The sequence below is a fragment of the Engraulis encrasicolus genome, chromosome 7 (assembly GCF_034702125.1).
Source record: "Engraulis encrasicolus isolate BLACKSEA-1 chromosome 7, IST_EnEncr_1.0, whole genome shotgun sequence".
Lineage (NCBI taxonomy): Eukaryota > Metazoa > Chordata > Actinopteri > Clupeiformes > Engraulidae > Engraulis > Engraulis encrasicolus.
This window is the reverse complement of record NC_085863.1, coordinates 21,749,009-21,768,344: the sequence shown is the minus strand read 5'-3', so window position 1 is coordinate 21,768,344 and position 19,336 is coordinate 21,749,009. Positions and strand designations below refer to the sequence as shown.

The 19,336-nt window shown below is 43.9% G+C and overlaps 1 protein-coding gene across 1 annotated transcript in view; it reads left to right on the top strand.

Annotated features, from left to right (window-relative positions):
* Window positions 1–296: 296 nt before the first annotated feature.
* Window positions 297–19,336, top strand: part of ophn1 (oligophrenin 1) — a 48,247-nt gene continuing 29,207 nt past the window's right edge. The window contains exons 1-5 of the mRNA XM_063203079.1: window positions 297–885; window positions 8,406–8,501; window positions 8,962–9,023; window positions 13,155–13,226; window positions 18,816–18,917. Of these exons, the coding sequence (XP_063059149.1) occupies window positions 732–885; window positions 8,406–8,501; window positions 8,962–9,023; window positions 13,155–13,226; window positions 18,816–18,917 (486 nt within the window). The 5' untranslated portion in view covers window positions 297–731. The remainder of the gene's footprint in view (window positions 886–8,405; window positions 8,502–8,961; window positions 9,024–13,154; window positions 13,227–18,815; window positions 18,918–19,336) is intronic.

Genomic DNA, 19,336 nt, shown 5'->3' with positions numbered 1-19,336 from the left:
TCATAAATACTAACCAAGCAGCACATAATCCAATCAACATTATAACATTCTTATTATCAAACAAGAACAACGTCTAGAGAAGTTTATAAAATACACCAGTCATCACACTACTTTTGCAACAAGAAAATCCATATTAAACAAATAGTTATGTTTTTGGGTGGAGAAACAGAAAGTGGGAAATGGGCTAGTGTGTGTGTGTGTGTGTGTGTGTCCTTGCTTTTCTGTGTGACTGTCCCTTTAAGACAGTCGATCGGCTAGAGTAGGAGTTATCGTTTTTTTTTCTGTTCATGGCCCTACCCGCATTTGTCCATTCACTCCCACAACAAGGAAAAGTGTCAGGGGAATGTATTTGACTCTTCATACGACTGTAAAGAAGCAGCCGTAGTAAAATAGCAACCAGTTACACTCATCCGTCGTCTCATCCGAGTACTTTTTGCACATTGGATTACTTGAACGACCAACCCACTCTGCGCGTGCATTTTGGAGGGACCGCGTATTCAATTCTATTATCTGCAATGCACAGCAAAACGGAGCTGCCAATTGAAACTTCAGTTGACCAGGGACACTGAAAAACAGGATTTCCTCGGACAACACTCATCATCGATTCATCATCCTCACAGTGAGGACGCACTCATTAAGCAAAATAGTTACTCTCATTGGACGCATTGTACAAAGGCAGTTGTACCCTCCATTCTTTCTGTTAACCGTGCCTTGTGAAGAGCAGGGGAGAGATGGGGCATCCTCCTCTGGAGTTTAGCGACTGCTATTCGGACAGTCCTGATTTTAGAGACAGACTGAAATGTTATGAGCAGGAACTTGAACGAACCAGCAAGTTTCTTAAGGAAGTAATCAAAGACGGGAATAATGTCATAAGTGCGATAAACGGTAAGTTGTTGTCTTTCTTTGCCAACTTGAGTGCACCCCCAATTCTAGTGCATACAGACTGAGACTCCCAACGGAGTTCGCTCCCGGACGTGCGGTCCCCGGTGTTTCTATCACTCCCGGACTTGCGGTCCCCACCCGATTATATTTCACGTATTATCATATACTGCCACATACAAGCAATTTAGGGTTAGGTTTAGGTTTAGGTTTAGGGTTAGGTTTAGGGTTAGGGTTAGGGTTAGGGTTAAGGTTAGGGTTAGAAACAAAAAACTAACATCAACAAGATAACTGGCTCCGTAATATGGCGGTGGTACCGTTAGTCTGGCTAGTGGGAGCGAGATGAAATGGGAGTGTAATGAGATGGGAGCGTGAATCTGGGAATCTTTTCTAGTTCAGGCCAGGGGGGTGGCGGTGGGGGCCTTTCATGGAGGCCCTTTGAGTGTATGCTTGTGTCCCCAGACAGTTAGCGGAATATGTAAAACGCTAATGGTTGTGCCATTCATTGTTTAGAAGTCAGCCACACAACTGTGAACTAATTTTCGTTGTTGTCATCCGTCACCCACGTCTATGCTAATCGGTTTAAATTAGGGATTTGGAAATGTAATGGCTCTTATTGTGTCCATGAAGCAGATGCGTCTCTGGGAGCACATAGCACTTTGCCAGGCCGCACTAATTGGTCCATAGGCTAAAGCTGTTGTAAACTGGAGAACAGACAATCTGTTTGTTAGCGCTGTTTTCTTCAGTTGCTTATTATAGGCTTGACACTTACCCAACTGTCAAATTTACATTACATCATACAAGATATGCATCATCATCATTCCAAATAAATCAACTCCCCGTGTTGCTGAAACTGTCACCCGTCCACACACATGGACCACTTGTCGGATATAGTTAGTGGAGGGGTGTGTGCTACCAAAAGTGGTTCGCTAGAGACCACCAGGGATGCAGAGAGGGATGGAGGCCAACACGGCAGCAAGGGGAGAGCCATCTGCGGAGCATCTGAGGACAATTTCATTTATGCTCATCCAAAATCTATTCTCTCTCTCTCTCTCTCTCTCTCTCTCTCTCTCTCTCTCTCTCTCTCTCTCTCTCTCTCTCTCTCTCTCTCTCTCTGTCTCTGTCTCTGTCTCATGCACACAGTGAAGACATTGAGTGTGTTTTTCAGACAGAGATGAGTCCCCGTCTGTCTTTTAGCACAGTCTCTACACTGACAGAGGTCATACAGTACAGACCAGTGAGGAGTGGAGGAGCAGGGAATAAAAACGTCCATCCAAAAAAGAAGGGGGATGTGGTACTCATCTCAGCACCATCATCTGCCACATAGGCCTGCTTTGGATGAAGGCATAAAAGGATGGACTGACTGTGACTGACTGCCACTGATTTGGTCATGTTTCATCAAATCAATGTGTTTGGCACTTCTTTGGTAGATTGCTGTTTTCTTTTTGTCTCTTCTCTTTTTTTGAGCAGGCAGAGGAGCAGGCTGGCTAGTCGTGTGAGAGGCGGCACGGCACGCTGCTTAAAAAGTTGCAGTTCTCTCCCCGGCCTCTCTTACCTGTGGTTATAACAGTTTCAGTTCCTTTTCCTGTTTTGAGAACCCCCCTCACATGCCAAGATGCAATCTTGTGTATATGTGCAACAGTTGCTCGGATCGCGTGTGTGGGTTCTAGGGCATCTGGCAAAGGCCTGCTGAGCATACAGTGATGTAGAGTAGAGTGCACAGTAGAAGTGTAGAGTAGCTCTCAGAGAAATGAATGCACTGCTGTGAAGCTAAAGTGGATACAAATCTTGTTGCTGTAGCAATAACTTTTTGCAGAACAATTGTATACCTCCTATTTAATACGTGTAATGTACCATGCAAGGTACAACTTGGTAGTCTGTGGAGTGCAACAGATTTTCCCCTATTAACCTAAAAGGGTATCAGAATGTTCCTTTATGATGTTATTATGCCGTAGTACAATTGCTCTGCTAAGGGTACTGTACCTGTGATAAGCTTAGTGTGCTGCAGTACCTTTTCTCTCTTTACGTGGATTAATGTTGAGTGGAGTGGAGACACTGGTGCATTTCACTGACTAGAATTGAAAGTCTGTTGCATACTACATGTCTTAGTACTTTGCTCAGCCCAATTATCCATGTAAACAAACAAATATGGCCGCCGGCTGGCCGAGATTCTGAAGTGTGTGAGTGCAGCATTGCATTGCACGGGGTGAGTCATCCCCATGCCAAGTGCCAAGCCCAGCTTTGAAGGCAGAGCCACAGCAGCAGTTATGAGGAGGAGGGGAGGAGGAGGAGGTAAAGGTCCTGGCTGGTATTGACGCAGTCGGCCATGCTGAACCTCCCACAGGTCATGTGTCCAGAGCTGTGCGCCGGCTGGGGAGAGTCATGTGACCACCGGTCCTGGCTCAGCAGAAAAGCCACATCCGTCCACATACTGTAGGTTGGCTTGGCTTGGCTTGGCTTGGCTTGGCTTGGCTATGGAATACTGTTGGGCAGGCTGAGGCTAGTCTAGAGGGCTGGAGAACTGCTCAGCACATTTGAAATGGTTCTTCTTGTGTTTGTGTTTTTAAGTGGCTCGAACACTCTGCCTGGCTCTTGCCTTCCTGTGTATTGTTTTTGCCCACTTGACAGTGGCCTATCTTGCTTATTGTGCAATACCAGGCAGTAAATGTGTGTTGTGTGTGTGTGTGTGTGTGTGTGTGTGTGTGTGTGTGTGTGTGTGTGTGTGTGTGTGTGTGTGTGTGTGTGTGTGTGTGTGTGTGTGTGTGTGTGTGTGTGTGTGTGTGTGTGTGTCAGTAAATGTGTGTGTAAGGGAGGGAGAGATAGAAAGCTAGAGACAGGGCAGAAAAGAAGGTGGAAGTGAATTTTATGATGGAGATATGTGGGAGATCGCGAGAAACAGACAGGTAGAGAGAGAGAGAGAGAGAGAGTGGAGGAAGACGGCGGTGGCGCTGAGCAGCAGACAGCGCTGGCATTGTGCCCCAGGGAAGATGCCACTCTGCTGCACTGCCTCGGCTCTCACCCCTCTCTCACCCCTGGGTGACTGCCCTTTCATCTCCCGGACGGGGCTGCACAAAAGCCGCCTTTGTGGCTGGCAGGAGAAGGCTGCGGCTGGATATATTCATTTAATCTGCGCGGGGCCAATTACCAGCCCGCTCCTCCTCAGGGAGAAGTCAACCGTGCGCCACATTTGAAGTGAATAAACTTCACACACCACACCACGCGCTCTGAAGGAGGACAGTTAGCGTAGTGAGTGTGACTTTGAGAGTATCTATGTGTGTTTGTTTTGCCCCAGATCAAATTATGGTTTTCAGTTATCTTATAGTTATACACTCAGCTGATGGCGAATGCCATTCTCTCGCTAGTTTAATTAACACGTGGCCAAGTGAGGCTGAAAACAAACACACACATCAGCACATGTGCATGATGATCTCATGAAACACTTTGATGAGCTGCATAATGTGAGAGTTTGATGCTAAATAGCCTTCCGTAATGGATGGCCTTAGTTAACCCCTCAAGACACGACCCCTGTTACAGTATAAGCTGTTAGCTGTTAAAGGGGTGTGCCACTATTTTGGGGCTTAATACAGTTAAAATCGTTGGCTGGGGTTTATAAAGGTGGTTAAGTGTCTTATTTTTGTCATGTTAAGTGTTGCCTTGCTTTAAGACAAGTTAAAAGAGGGAATATGTCGCTAAGCTAGTGAAAGTCAATGGATCCGTATAGCATTGTAGCATTATTACTGAAGACCCTGTGCACTGTCATAGCGGTGTAGTACTATGGTTGTTACATTTTTTTTCAGTGACTATTACAACGTCCCAGTGTCAGTGTGGTGTCTGGGTCTGCAGTACGCAAGTTCAGGATTTACTGAAGTCAAGTCACAAACAATACTTCAATCTGCTTGATGTGTTTATGAATCCACGTTAAGTAGTCTCTACATTGATCCAGAAGGAAATCCTAAACCTAGCCTACTTATCAACAGAACGTTGTAACAGGAAGGATAGTTTTATCATCTATGAAGTGGATTTAGTCAGTGTGCAGGGATCAGCAGGATGTTTTGAGAATACTCATACAATAGCCCATCTGGAAAAGGCAAGCATATCGCATACGAATAAATAAATGTGAGAGGTGGAAAGAACCTTGACACCTTCTTTGTCTTCTGTGGTTCCTGGAAAGACCCGGCCGCGATGTTATTTTGAGCTGAGCTGAGATGTGCTCTGTTTTTTTGCAGTGTAACACTTATGTCAGCTGCTGCTTACCTCAAGCTCCATGTGAGCCTTGCTGCTGCAGCTACCTCTGCCACAGTGCTACAGTAGACAGATGTAGAAATGAGGCCCAGACAGGGGGAGCAGGGAAGCCGACAAGAGACGTGCGGGACAAAGGGGTCAGTTGTCCTGGGGACAAAGTGGTCAATTGTCCTGGGCCCAGGTACGGGGGTGGGGGGTGTGGGGGTGGGGTCCCCATTATATTGTATAGTATTGAGTGAGGGGTGTCTTGCAAATTACTTTGTCCTGGGCCAAGCCAAAGTTGCCAGTGACCCTGAGGGGGTAGTGTGGGGGTGGGAGGCAGGGCTGTTCGGGAGGGCCTGAGACTGAAGCCTGGGCCTCCTGCTCTGCTCTGCTCTGGGGCTACTGGGTATGTTGAACACCCGCGCCTGCTGAGCTCCATCACCTTATCATACCCTGAACCGACGACAGTTGTAATACTCCAGGGTCCAGGACAGTGTTTTTTTTTTACTTGGTAATGAAATACAAAAGTGTTTGGGATCATGAAGTGAAGTAAAGTAAAGTGAAGTGAAGTGAAAGCCCACCCGGGAAACTCCAACTCTCATCTCGCACTCCACAGCACACACGTGCACACTGGACGCTGCACACTGCACACAATGAACGTGCATTTATGCCTCACCTGTGCAAGGAAATCATGAAGTGAAATCATGTAGTGCACTACAAAACTTAGTCCTTTTAAAATTGCGTCCAAGTGTTTGGAGACATGAAGTGCATTATACACTCAGCAGTTGTTTTTCTCATGTAGCCTGTTGAAATAATCTGACGTTAAGATTTAAATAGAGGAAGAGGAACTGAAATACCAAAACGAAGGTAATGCTACAAACAATGGGGACAATGATTAACTCTAACACAATAAGCTAGCCTGCTGTTGGTGATAACTACTGAACAGGAATAGAGAAATCAATTGTTTGCTTTTGTGTGTAGTGTATGTGTGTGCCTGTGTGCAGTAACCGAGTGTGTACTGTTGGGAAAGTGAGCTGATGTTAGTGAGCTCTTGTCAAGTGAGAGATGCTAAATAAAAGTGTTACCAGGGGAAAGCACAAGTGTGAGTTTAAGAGACAGAGCAAGTGTGAGTGGCAGATTGTGTAAGTGTGAGAGACGGTGTGAGTGACAGATTGTATTAGTGTGACACAGCAGAAGTAGTCACTTGTTTCTTACCCTTACCCATAGTAATATGTCTTTCTTAAAAAAAATACCATATGAATATGTGATTTCCCCTGCTTTCAAAAGAAATTGCTTGGCTGTGCAGGGCTTCTGAAATGAAGACAATTAGCCTGAAACAAACGAAAGTAAGAAATCAGTAATTATATTAAAGGCCAACTTCCGATAAAACACCGTTTTACTCACTCCTTTTGAAGATCGGACGGTCACCCCAAGTTAAACTCACTTGCAAGGCTCTCATAGCGGTGCGTCACCTCGCCTGGCTGTGTTTCCCGGTGTTTCCCAATTTACATAAATAATGCAGAGAAACGAGCGAATCACTAAAGCCTTTCTGTGTTTCGTCACGTCGAAGGAAGGCGTTGCCCACAAAGGTTTATGTCGACCCATTTTTCTAAAAACATGTTGAGTAATTTTTTTCTGCTTGTTTTCAATACAAGCAACGTCTGGTGGCCCGAAATCTAGCTTAGCTTAGCTGTCAGCTGGTTGCTACTCTCAGGTACACACAGAGCACAAAGCCTCATCCATACAGCAAGCCCACTCTGGTTGCTCCGTGCCTGCAGCTCGCCTAGGGGTCGCTGTCGAAAGAGCACAGCCCTGAATGGAGCATGCACGCCTCCGTTGGCGCCCCTATAGTGCAGTACCACCCGGAGAAGTGTCGACTCTGTTTCCCATTACATTCTATCCGAGAGCAGGAGCACTGAGCCAATCAGAGACGCATTTCCAGGAGAGCAGGAGCACTGAGCCAATCAGAGACGCATTTCCAGGAGAAACACGGAACACCCTCTCGTTTCTCCACAAGCCACATTGCTGGCTTGCAAAAACGGCTTGAAACAAAGCAACCAGAACGTTTTTTAAAGATCGCCTCTCAACGTAATTTAATTAATATTGCCGTGTTCCCAATTGTTATTGAATGTGTTACGCGTTGGTCCTGTTTTAAAAAACGTTCTGGTTGCTTTGTTTCAAGACGTTTTTGCAAGCTGGCAAGGTGGCTTGTGGAGAAACGAGAGAGTGTTCCGTGTTTCTCGTGGAAATGCGTCTCTGATTGGCTCACTCCTCCTGCTCTCAAAGAAACGCGTCTCTGATTGGCTCAGTCCTCCAGCCTTGGGAGAGAATGTAATGGGAAACAGAGTCGCCACTTCTCCGGGTGGTACTGCACTATAGGGGCGCCAACGGAGGCGTGCAGGCTCCATTCAGGGCTGTGCTCTTTCGACAGCGACCCCTAGGCGAGCTGTAGGCACGGAGCAACCGGAGTGAGCAGGCTTTATGTATGAGGCTTTGTGCTGTGTGTGTACCTGAGAGTAGCAACCAGCTGATAGCTAAGCTAAGCTATGTTTCGGACCACCAGACGTTGCTTGTTTTGAAAACAAGCAGAAAAAAATTACTCGACATGTTTTTAGATAAATGGGTCGATATAAACCTTTGTGGGCAACGCCTTCTTTCGACGTGACGAAACACAGAAAGGCTTTCGTGATTCGCTCGTTTCTCTGCATTATTGATGTAAATTGGGAAACACCGGGAAACACAGCCAGGAGAGTTGACGCACCGCTATGAGAGCCTTGCAAGTGAGTTTAACTTGGGGTGACCGTCCGATCTTCGAAAGGAGTGAGTAAAACTGAGTTTTATCGGAAGTTGGCCTTTAAAACAGGACCAACGCGTAACACATTCAATAACAATGGGGAACACAGCAATATTAATCAAATGACGTTGAGAGGCCATCTTTAAATAAACACACACGTGATTTATAGCTCTTATCCATCAAACAGGACAAGGTGTGTGTGTGTGTGTGTGTGTGTGTGTGTGTGTGTGTGTGTGTGTGTGTGTGTGTGTGTGTGTGTCTGTGTGTGTGTGTGTGTCTGTTTGTGTGTGTGTCTGTGTGTGTGTGTGTGTGTGTGTGTGTGTGTGTGTGTGTGTGTGTACATGTATGTGATGTGTGTCTATGTGTATGCACACAAGACCTTGTGTGTTGTTTTGTATCTCTTGTGTGTGACCTTGTGTGAGTTATGTGTGATTCACCATATATTACCCAATTTAATATCACACACACCAACTAATATAGATTCGTCTGACATCTTTCTTCTTTGAAGGGTATTCTGTGGCAGTGAAGAAGTTCTCACAGACCCTTCAGCAATACCAGTTTGACTTCATTGGTGACACGCTGACCGATGACGAGATGAATATCGGTGAGTAGCAGGAGGCTGATTTAATTACTATTTAAACGATGTGTTTTGAGGCAATTGCCATAGCTGCAGCATACACAGTAATGAATCTATGTTCCCGTGAATTAATTTCTGCTGTGAAATGGATGTGTACTACTCTGAAGTCATCAATGGAGCTAATACTAGGACCACTACTGTACTACTCATTGGAGCTTGCACTAAGACTTCCAGTTGATTACAGTTTAGCTCATTTACCCTGTGATGAATGAGGCATCTCACAGACATGCTACTGTGAAATCATCATCAGGAGTTGACATGCTACATTGCCTGACAAGGGCCTGAAATAAGACATCCAGTTGCTTACAGAGTTCATCCAACTACTACTTTATAATGAACTGGATGAAATACATTTTAACAGATACACTGCTGTTAAATCATCAGGAGTTAATGTCGTCTGGCGTTTTTGTTGTGTTTGCTCCTTCAGCTGGGTCATTCTGTGAGTTTGCGGGTCTGCTACAGGAAATGGAAGAGGACCGAATGATGCTGGTTAGTTATTATCTTTTCCTTCTGACTCTATTTAAAGATTCAGTCACTTGCTTGTATGTCAGTCATTTCTCCATCAACTACTAGCAGAACAACATTTGGGTGTGTTTTGCAATGCAAATAGGCTCTTAAAAGACCATTTAACAAATAGAATAAAATGTATGTGTGTGTGCCACTGTAACATATTAACTACATGACCACACACAGCAGATAACATGGTCAGTACCCTTCAGACGAGTGTGAGTCTAGAGTTTCAGTAGACTGTTGAGGCAGCACTTTTTTACAAATGCAGTAAAAATGTTACCGTATTTCTGTAAAAAATATGTAAAAACTAAATGACCACTCAAAAACAATGTGGCCACTGGCATGTGGCCTTCAGAATGGCGGAAGACACTTGCCTGGAGCTTCAGAGAGCTGTTGATGCTGCAGTTTTTGACAGCGGCATGACATTGCTTACCTGACTCTTGCCATCTGATATGCTCTCGGTGGCGAGGCATGGGGACGCCCCTGCGTGACATAGCCGAACGCAGCCCAGATGATGTAAATCAGGTTATACATTGCATCGCTCAGTATGATCTCAGGCTCCATGAACTCCTCACATTTAACACCGAATTTATGGAACCATACAGAGACTCTTATAGGGTTTTCACACTTGGTCCCTTTCAGCCATTTAAGAGAACTCAGACCTGTGACTCAGCATTTTCTGTGCCTATGTGAACACTCCAGAGTGTACCCAGACCCCTTGGAAGTGAACTGTACTGAGACCTTCATTGACTTGGTCTCAGTACGGTTCACTTATGAGTCCTGACAAGTTGCTCTTTTGACTAGGTGTAATCAATTAAGGAGAGCTCTAGGACCATGTGTTATTAAAAAGAGGACTGACACACCATAAAAGCCTAGACTAGGAAGAGCAGTCGATTCTTTTTGTAACACACCCATAATATGAACAAAAATAGAACTGAGTGCTTTTGCTGTTGGTTCTCTTCTTGGTCCACTTAAAGAGGACTGAGTTTGGTTCACGTAAATGGCACTAGGTGTGAAAATACCCTTAGAACGTAGCAGTGGAAAGAGTAATTTGTTCATATTATTACTGTCCACATTTATGTTTATTTTCTGGGCCAGTCATGTTTCCACAGGTAGTTTGTCCTCGCTATTGCCCCCCTTGTTTTATCTGTCAAGAGCAACGCTGAACGCACTGCATGCCCGATCCGCCCGCTTGTAGCCCAGTGTCATGACTTAACAGAGCACTTCACTGCAAGGCCATCGGTCCTGTTAGACCCGTAGTGCTGGATAGGCCAGTTGCTGGGACTGAGACAGGCGTTCACCTGCGATAGGGCTCGGCATTTACTTAACACAGTGACCCAGAGCGTGTGTTTTGATACTCGTCCAATACAGACATGTTAAGGCTTAATGACAAATCACAAGCCGCTTCGTTCCAAAACAAAAAAAACCTCTGAATGGATTCCAAGCTGCACGTGTATAAACACAGTGCGAGCTCCCACTCCACATCAAGTAAAACAGAAATGCGCACCAGATGATGGAATGAGGTCAGATATACGAGATACACAGAGATCCACCACATAGAAATATTTGTTGTTGTGAGTTTTCCTATTGTTCTTGTGTGGATTGGAACGATAGCAGTGAAATTACAGTGTTGAGTGTATACAGAGATTCCCACAGCAAGGTCATTAAAATGTGAAGCTATTCTCTCTGAAATACTGTACACACACCATGCCGTCCCAGTCCTCATTGCCAAAACAGACATGGCAGACATTTGTTGTTGGTTTTTTGACATACAGTGAGTCCAATATGTATTTGATCCCTTGCTGATTTTGTTGGTTTGCCTACTAACAAAGACAAGATCAGTCAATAAATGTTATGATAATATGTATTCTAATATGGAGAGACGGAATATCAAAAAGAAAATCCAGAAATTAACTGAAGAGAATATATATTAATTTATTTCCATTTCATCGAGCAAAATAAGTATTTGATCCCCTGACAACTAATTACAGTTCCGGGCCAACAGACCAGATGGGCACTTCTGATCAAATTGTCATCTGAATTAAAGACACCTGTACATACTAACATGCATAAAAGACACATTGAATCAGCAGAATCAGTCCATAGTATGAGTGAATCAGTCACACTCCAACCTCACCAGCATGGGAAAGACCAAAGAGTGGTCAAATGATATCAAGGACACGATTTTAGACCTGAACAAAGATTAAATGGGCTGCAAAGCCACAAGAACGAGACTGGGTATTAATGACCCAGCTGTTGATGCATTTCTTCCAAAATGTGAGGAATACAAAATGACTATCCATCAGCCTGTCTGGGGTTCTATACAAGATTTGACCTTTTGTAGGGATTTGATAATCATGAGAACAGAATGAAATCACCCTAGAGCTGTACGGGATGAACTAGGCAATGAGATCAAAGCTACTGGGACCAAAATCACTGAGAAAACTACTGGTATTACTTAATGCCACAGAGGTTTAAAATCCTGTAGTGCACACATGGTACCTCTACTTCAGAAGGAACCTGCGCAGTCCCACTTGAGGTTTGCCAACGGACATCAGACTGGTTTAGGATATGATAAGGAGGTGCTGTAGTCAGATGAAACCAAAATCAAGCTGTTTGGCATTATCACAATTCAATGTGTTTTGAGAAAGAGTACTGCTGTCTATGATCCCAAGAACACCCTCATCACCATCATGCATGAAAGTGGTATCATTATGGTTTGAGGGTGTTTGTCTGGCCAAGGCACAGGACAACTTCACATCATCAATGAATGGATGGAGGGAGACATGTAATGTGCAATCCTGAGTGCAAACGTCCTTCCCTCCACCACTACACTGAAGGGTGGGCCATTTTTGGATCTCCCAACATGACAATAATACACAACATACAGTCAAAGCAACGAAGGAGTGGCTCAATAAGAAGCATATTAAAGTTGTGAAGTGGCCTAGACAGTCTCCAAATATTAACCCTATAGTAATTCTATGGAGAGAACTGAACCTCCCATTTGCCAAGCTACAGCCACAAACCATGAATGTTTTAGAGATAATGTGCAAAGAAAAATGGGCAAAAATAGTTTCTACTATATGCACAAACATTGTCATTAACTAAAAGAAGCATCTAACCTCAGTGCTAGAAAACTAGGGCTTTGCCACAAAGCACTTTATCTTCTTTAGCTAGAGGGGTCAAATACTTATTAGCCTAAATTAAATATAAATAAATTAAAATATATTATTTTAAGTTAATTTCTGGAATTTCTTTTTGATATTCTGTCTCTCCATGTTTGAATACATATTATCATAAATTTATAGACTGATCATGTCTTTATTAGTGGGCAAACGGGCAAAATCAGCAAGGGATCAAATACATATTGGACTCACTGTAGTTCTGGTGCTGGTGGTGTTGTGTCGATATGGGCTACCCGTTCCGAGCTACCACGCCATAAATAATAATACTAATCATAATAGAACGGTTTTATATAGCGCTTCTCTTGGTACTCAAAGCCGCTTAAAAAAAGCGCACTAACAAACTGCTTTGTATTACAGCACCCTAGTGGTTAGACTTAGGGTTTGGGTTTGGGCTATGTTAGCAGTCTATGGGTACCTCTTCTCCACAAAGCAGCCCAATTTGACAGAACGCCGGCAGCGGTGTGAAAGCTGTCATTAACTGCAGGGGATGTTCTCCACAGAGGGTGAATTCGCTCCTCTTAGTGTCTTGGCTTCTGACAGGGATGAGAATATGTGTTGGCGGTTGGCCAGAGTACCGTACACAGCACGCCTCAGTGTGGTGTTCATAAATGTTTGCGCCCGGGCTGTATTGATCGAACCGAAAAATCGCGATACTCAGAATCGCAATACTGTATCGTGATGTAAGGAGGCAATATCGTGATACGCCCTTTTTCAAAATATTGTTATCCTTCAGTCCAAAAAAACAATCATGTGATACAATGTGATAGTGCTTCCAAGCTTCAAATGAGATACATTTCAGAGATCGTGGGGTGTATCGAAACCGTAGGTCAAAAATCGTGATACGAAACTGATGGTGAGTGGAGTGTATCATTACAGCCCTAGTTTGCGCTCACCAATGTTTATGTTGTTTACTCCTCTCGCTCAGGTTCAGAATGCCTGCGACCTCCTCATTAAACCTCTGGAGAAGTTCCGCAAGGAGCAGATTGGAGTGACCAAGGTGAGTGGCGATATGGTGATGGAGTCAAAGTGGAGGTGGAGGTGGAGGGAGAGCATGTTCCAGAACAGTGCTCATGCTTCACGGACACAGAGATATTGTATTTCAGCGCTCCTGACAAGCTTTCCACACTGACGAAATAGTTTTTTTCCGCAGGGCATGAATATCAATCCATGTACAGGTTTCCCAGGTGTGTGTGTGTGTGTGCGTGTGCGCGCGTGCGTGCGTGCGTGTGTGCGTGCGTGCGTGCGTGCGTGCGTGCGTGCGTGTGCGCGCGTGCGTGCGTGCGTGTGTGCGTGCGCGCGCGTGGAACTGAGTCTGGCCAACCACTTCTCCTGTCAGAGGGGCAAGGGTGAAGAAATTCTAGGTGAAGGAAGAAGTCCTGATTTATTATCTGCAAGTCTGCAAGTGTGTTGTTGAATCTCTCACTTTCTGTCTGTCAGTCAGTCTGTTTCTTTGTAACAGTGTTACAATACACACACAAGTGGAATGTGCACTACAGGCTTTGACTCTCAAACAAACACACACACACACACACACACACACACACACACACACACACACACACACACACACACACACACACACACACACACACACGCTTTGTCGTTTTGACATATCAACTTCTCTTCAGCCCAAGCTCATACACTCTTATCCTCACTTCCTTATTGTTTGTGTCATCGCTTCCTGATTTTTTTGGCGTTATGCAAGGCGCTTGCCTACACATGCACAAACATGTGCAACTTCACATGCGTACACGTACGTACATACCAAAGAGAGCAAGAGAGATGCAAGTTAGGACAGCTGAAAATGTAGTACTACATTAATAAAGCGAACAAGAGTAAATATTTACTTCGAAGTGCAGTGTGCACATCCAGGGCCGTAACCAGACATTTTCAAATACCGAGGTCAAATACTGTGTGCTGTACTGCATACTGTACATTTAGAATGCTTCAAACACTTCAGTCAAACTCTTAAATTTGTTTTCATTAATCACTGCCTTGAGGATAAATGGGGGTGGTGTACATACAGACTGAATTTATCATTGTTGATCATATATTGATTTTCATCATAGATACATTTTACATTAATGACAAAAAATACAGAGCACATGACCTCTGTGTCCTCAATGGTAGTTACGGCCATGTGCACAGCACTCGGTTAATATCCTCCATCGGGGCCTCTGGCAGAGCCAGCGCCTGTGATGAGGAGGTGGAAAAGCTGCATAGAATTACTTATGGAAGAATAGTAGCAGTCAGTGGAAAAAGGATCAGTCTTGGAAATGCGGAAGTGTGTGTGTGTGTGTGTGTGTGTGTGTGTGTGTGTGTGTGTGTGTGTGTGTGTGTGTGTGTGTGTGTGTGTGCGTGTGTGTGTGTGTGTGTGTGTGTGCGCGCGCGTGCGTGCGTGCGTATGTGTGCGCGCGCATGGCTCTGTGTGTGTGGGTCTTTGTGTGTAATACGGGGAAATTAAGGGAAGAAATCATATTAGACGACCGCTGGAAAACCAAGCACAGAACAAATGATAGTCCTCCAGAGCTTTTAGTGGAGAGAGAGAGAGAGAGAGAGAGAGAGAGAGAGACTGAGAGACTGTGTGTGTGTGTCTGTGTGTCTCTGTCTATGTGTGAGATTTCCAGTTACCGGATTTAACTATATAGTCATTCTCAGAGCAATGCTATATCACCCTCAGCTGTGTTTACTCAAGCTCTGACCCACTTTATCACTCCCGGCAACAGAAGCGTGCTGGGAGAGCAATTCACCCGCATACGATGTTTACTGTTAAATATGATATTTACCCACATACAGTAATATATTATAATTCTGCAACCTTCCAACAGGCTCCTGTTACAGCAGTTTGTTACCTCAAAGTATATGTAATCTAACCTCATCTAATGTAATCTACGTAGTCCAATCTAGCTGTAATTTAATCTAATCCAACAAAAGGAAAGCTATGCTGTGCTTCCTTGGCGAGATTAGTACACTGAGTGAACATAAGTAAGGTATGCTACTGGAACCAAACCTAGTTACTGATAAATATCCCATGCAGTTCCATTTCGCCTCACACAAACTAGCACAGTGCTCACTAAACAGGCCCTGCAATACAGTGCACGCTGAATAAGCCCACAAATGACATTTTCACCTCCTCTGGGCTATGTGTGTAGGTTGCTTTATTGTATTACTGCCCAGACTTTACACAAAGCCTTTGTGCGCTAAGGTTAGGCAATCGTTGGAGAGACAGAGTATTGGCACATGGTGCAAATCTGTGGTTATCTCGTTACAGCAGACACGTCTGAGGAGTCTTGATAAAGGGGAAGGCATCGGTGAGGCTAATTGTTCAACATTGGTGACGATATTGAAACAGCGTGCTGATAAAATTGTAAAACTTTTGCCTCCTTGTCTCTGGACTGCAGGTTACTCTCAGCAGGGCAGAAAAGGAGGGAATGTACACAGAGCAAAAACTAATTCGACTCATTAATTCTGGGAACACGGCTGTGATTTATTTCTCACGCTTCAGTGACCCTCGTCGGCGCGGATGAACTAACAAATAAAGCAGACTATCATTTTGTTGTGCATGCGTGCGTGTAATGGAACAGACTTGGCGAACGGTCGGGGCTCTTGAGGACATATAAATATGAAGGTGATCAATTATGTCCCAAACTAACAAGGAGGATGGCAGGCATAAGTGATAAGTCAGCATGTTTATATGAGTTTGAAACGTTCTTTAAAAGTTCTTTGAAAAGTTCTTTAAAGGTACACGGTGTAAGATTTTTAGTTGTTTATTTCCAGAACTCATGCTACCCATTCTCAAATGTTGCCTTTTTCATGAATACTTACCACCACCATCAAATTCGAAGTATTCATTATGACTGGGAAAATTGCACATTTCATGCATGAAAAGGGGGATCTTCTACATGCTCCGCCATTTTGAATTTCAAGAAATAGACATTTTTATCTGCAAAAAATGACATACTAGAAAATGTTAGTTTATTACGTCGTAAACTTTCATGTAAATATCAAATTTGGCAATAGGCAGCCCAATTTCAATGAGCAACATACAGTATATCACGAAAGTGAATACACCCCTCACAGTTTTGCAGATTTTTGAGTATATCTTTTCATAGGAAAGCATTACAGAAATGTCACTTTAACACAATGATTAGTGACCTTTTAACAACATATTTAACCGCTTAAATTTCTTGTTCACTCAGAAAAAAACAAAATACAGCCATTAATGTTTGAACATGTACTCACAAAAGTGAGTACACCCCAGATTAAAATCCGGTAGAGAAGGGGCTATGTTGGCTCGAATCGTCTCGAAATGAAACGAAATGAAAAGGGATGACAAGGGAGGTCATCAGTGTGCGTTTCAACCTTTCTTTGCATTGAACTTTTAAATTTTGAGTCTGCATCTGGCTTAAATAGATTGGTGTGAGATTTGAATACAATCCTATGGAGAATATCATGATCTGCTTCAGTAGTCACAGTGCATGTTGACATGCATGTTTCTTTTAGGTGTATTTCAGATTGCCAATGTTGACAGCATTCATGCATCCCCAAACCATGTCAGTCCCACTACCATGCTTGGCTTACGAGAGGATACACCTTTTTTGTAAAACTCACTTGTTTACCATCACACATGCTTGACACCATCTAAAGCAAATTTGTTTATCTTGGTCTCTTCAGATCACAAAACATGGTTCCAGTGATCCATATCCTTGGTCTGTTCATCTCTCTTGAGACCAAGATAAACAAATTTGCTTTAGATGGTGTCAAGCATGTGTGGTGGTAAACAAGTGAGTTTTACAAAAAAGGTGTATCCTCTCATAAGCCAAGCATGGTAGTGGGACTGACATGGTTTGGGGATGCATGAATGCTGTCAACATTGGCAATCTGAAATACACCTAAAAGAAACATGCATGTCAACATGCACTGTGACTACTGAAGCAGATCATGATATTCTCCATAGGATTGCATTCAAATCTCACACCAATCTATTTAAGCCAGATGCAGACTCAAAATTTAAAAGTTCAATGCAAAGAAAGGTTGAAACGCACACTGATGACCTCCCTTGTCATCCCTTTTCATTTTGTGACGATTCGAGCCAACATAGCCCCTTCTCTACCAGATTTTAATCTGGGGTGTACTCACTTTTGTGAGTACATGTTCAAACATTAATGGCTGTATTTTGTTTTTTTCTGAGTGAACAAGAAATTTAAGCGGTTAAATATGTTGTTAAAAGGTCACTAATCATTGTGTCAAAGTTACATTTCTGTAATGCTTTCCTATGAAAAGATATACTCAAAAATCTGCAAAACTGTGAGGGGTGTATTCACTTTCGTGACATACTGTAGTTGCAGTACCTTTTTTGACCATTTGTGAACCTTTAACTTTTTGTGTACTTCAGTCATTACCTAGAAAGCTAGACCAACCATACCAGCAGAATATGATTGCCTGGCGGGTTGGTTTTGAGCGCTAACCATTGGTTCCACAACTTTGATAATGGTACAAGCCCAGACATACACGTCATATCATGTTATAGTCTTGTCTTCTGTCTACTTCATTCAGTAACACAGCAATACCAAGTAGTTTTCATCGTATTATCCATCCTGTGTGTCATGACAACGTGTTAACTTAGCTGTTGGAAGAGATTGTCTGCACCCCCAATATAGCCCATGGAGGCCTGTAGAGCAAATTCAGAAACCCATTGTATTGGAGGACCACTCTATTGCATTGCAGACAACTCAGAAAAGGGGCTACATCTGCTAAAGGCCACTTCAAATTTTGTAAAGTCCTCCAAAGGCTGTGCTATGAACACAATCCACGGTTTCCCCCTGCACCTATATTGAAGGCAGCCACCTCTACCCCTCCTTCACTAGGTCATCTGAAAATATAACTAAATTGCATTGCAAACTGTGCAATCAGTGTGCAAATCGTTCTCCCTTTTTTCCTCAAGTACTTTTTTGATTTGTCGCCTGCTGATTTTTTTTCTATGCGCATGCGCGTTGATAAAGATGACTTAGAGTTGCTTTAATTAAGCTACATGTACGCATGGTGCATAGAGTTATCTCCAGCTCAGCCAGATATGATAGTGTTTTTGTCCCTGCCTTAACCAGACACCATGACACAAGGGGTCCAGAATAGGGTCTTAACTTCTTTATTGAGAAGAGCGGCCTTTCAGACGATGTCCTGGGCCTGGCCAAAGCTGTCAGCGGTCCTGGATCTGTGTATTTTCTTTCTCTGCAGTGTATCAGCAGTAGCTTTTTTGTTGTTGTGGCCAAAACCATATCCATATTAACCCCTTAAGACGCGGCTTTATACATTTGTTGTTACCAGTATGGTAATGACCAAGTCGTGGTGCATTACTAAAGGGCCTGTGTTGTGTCATGGTATTGTAGTGCTACGGTAGTTACATTTCAGTGACTATTACTGCGTGCCACTGGAGGTACGGCGCATTAAGGGGCTACGAAGACTTACCATTGGTTCCCATCGCTGACTCAGAGATACACAAGGTTTCCTGTCACTGCCTAACTGTGTGTTGTTTTTTTGGTGTGCGTGCGTGCATGTGAATGTGCTTGTGTGTGTGTGCGTCACATAGGAACGAAAGAAGAAGTTTGAGAAGGAGAGTGAGAAGTATTACTCCCAGCTGGATAAGCATGTCAACCTCTCGGTCAAGAAGAAGGAAGCACAGCTACAGGAGGTTTGTGCTGACCATCAACGTGTGTGCGTGTGTGCGTGTGTGCGTGCGTGCGTGCGTGCGTGCGTGCGTGCGTGCGTGCGTGTGAATAAGCCAGGCTGTTTGAAACTGCCATCATCTCCTCATGTCACACTGCCTGACTGCACAGCAGTGGGCAACTGTGGTGTTAGGTGTTTTTGTTTGTTTGCGAACACCAAGCTCTAAATAAATAAATATGTCCCGAGGCACTTCCTTAACGGCTATGTCTTTGTCATATATATAATTAAGATAATTAGTGTCAGCTTGAGTTCCCTGTTGTCTGTCCCAGATGACACCTACAGTGTGCCCGTATATGGTCTCTGCAGGGTGTGAATGATTTTATGAGGCCAGTGCCTACTATTGTGCCATGTGCATTTGGGTCTGTTTGTGGTTTCGTGTGGGCA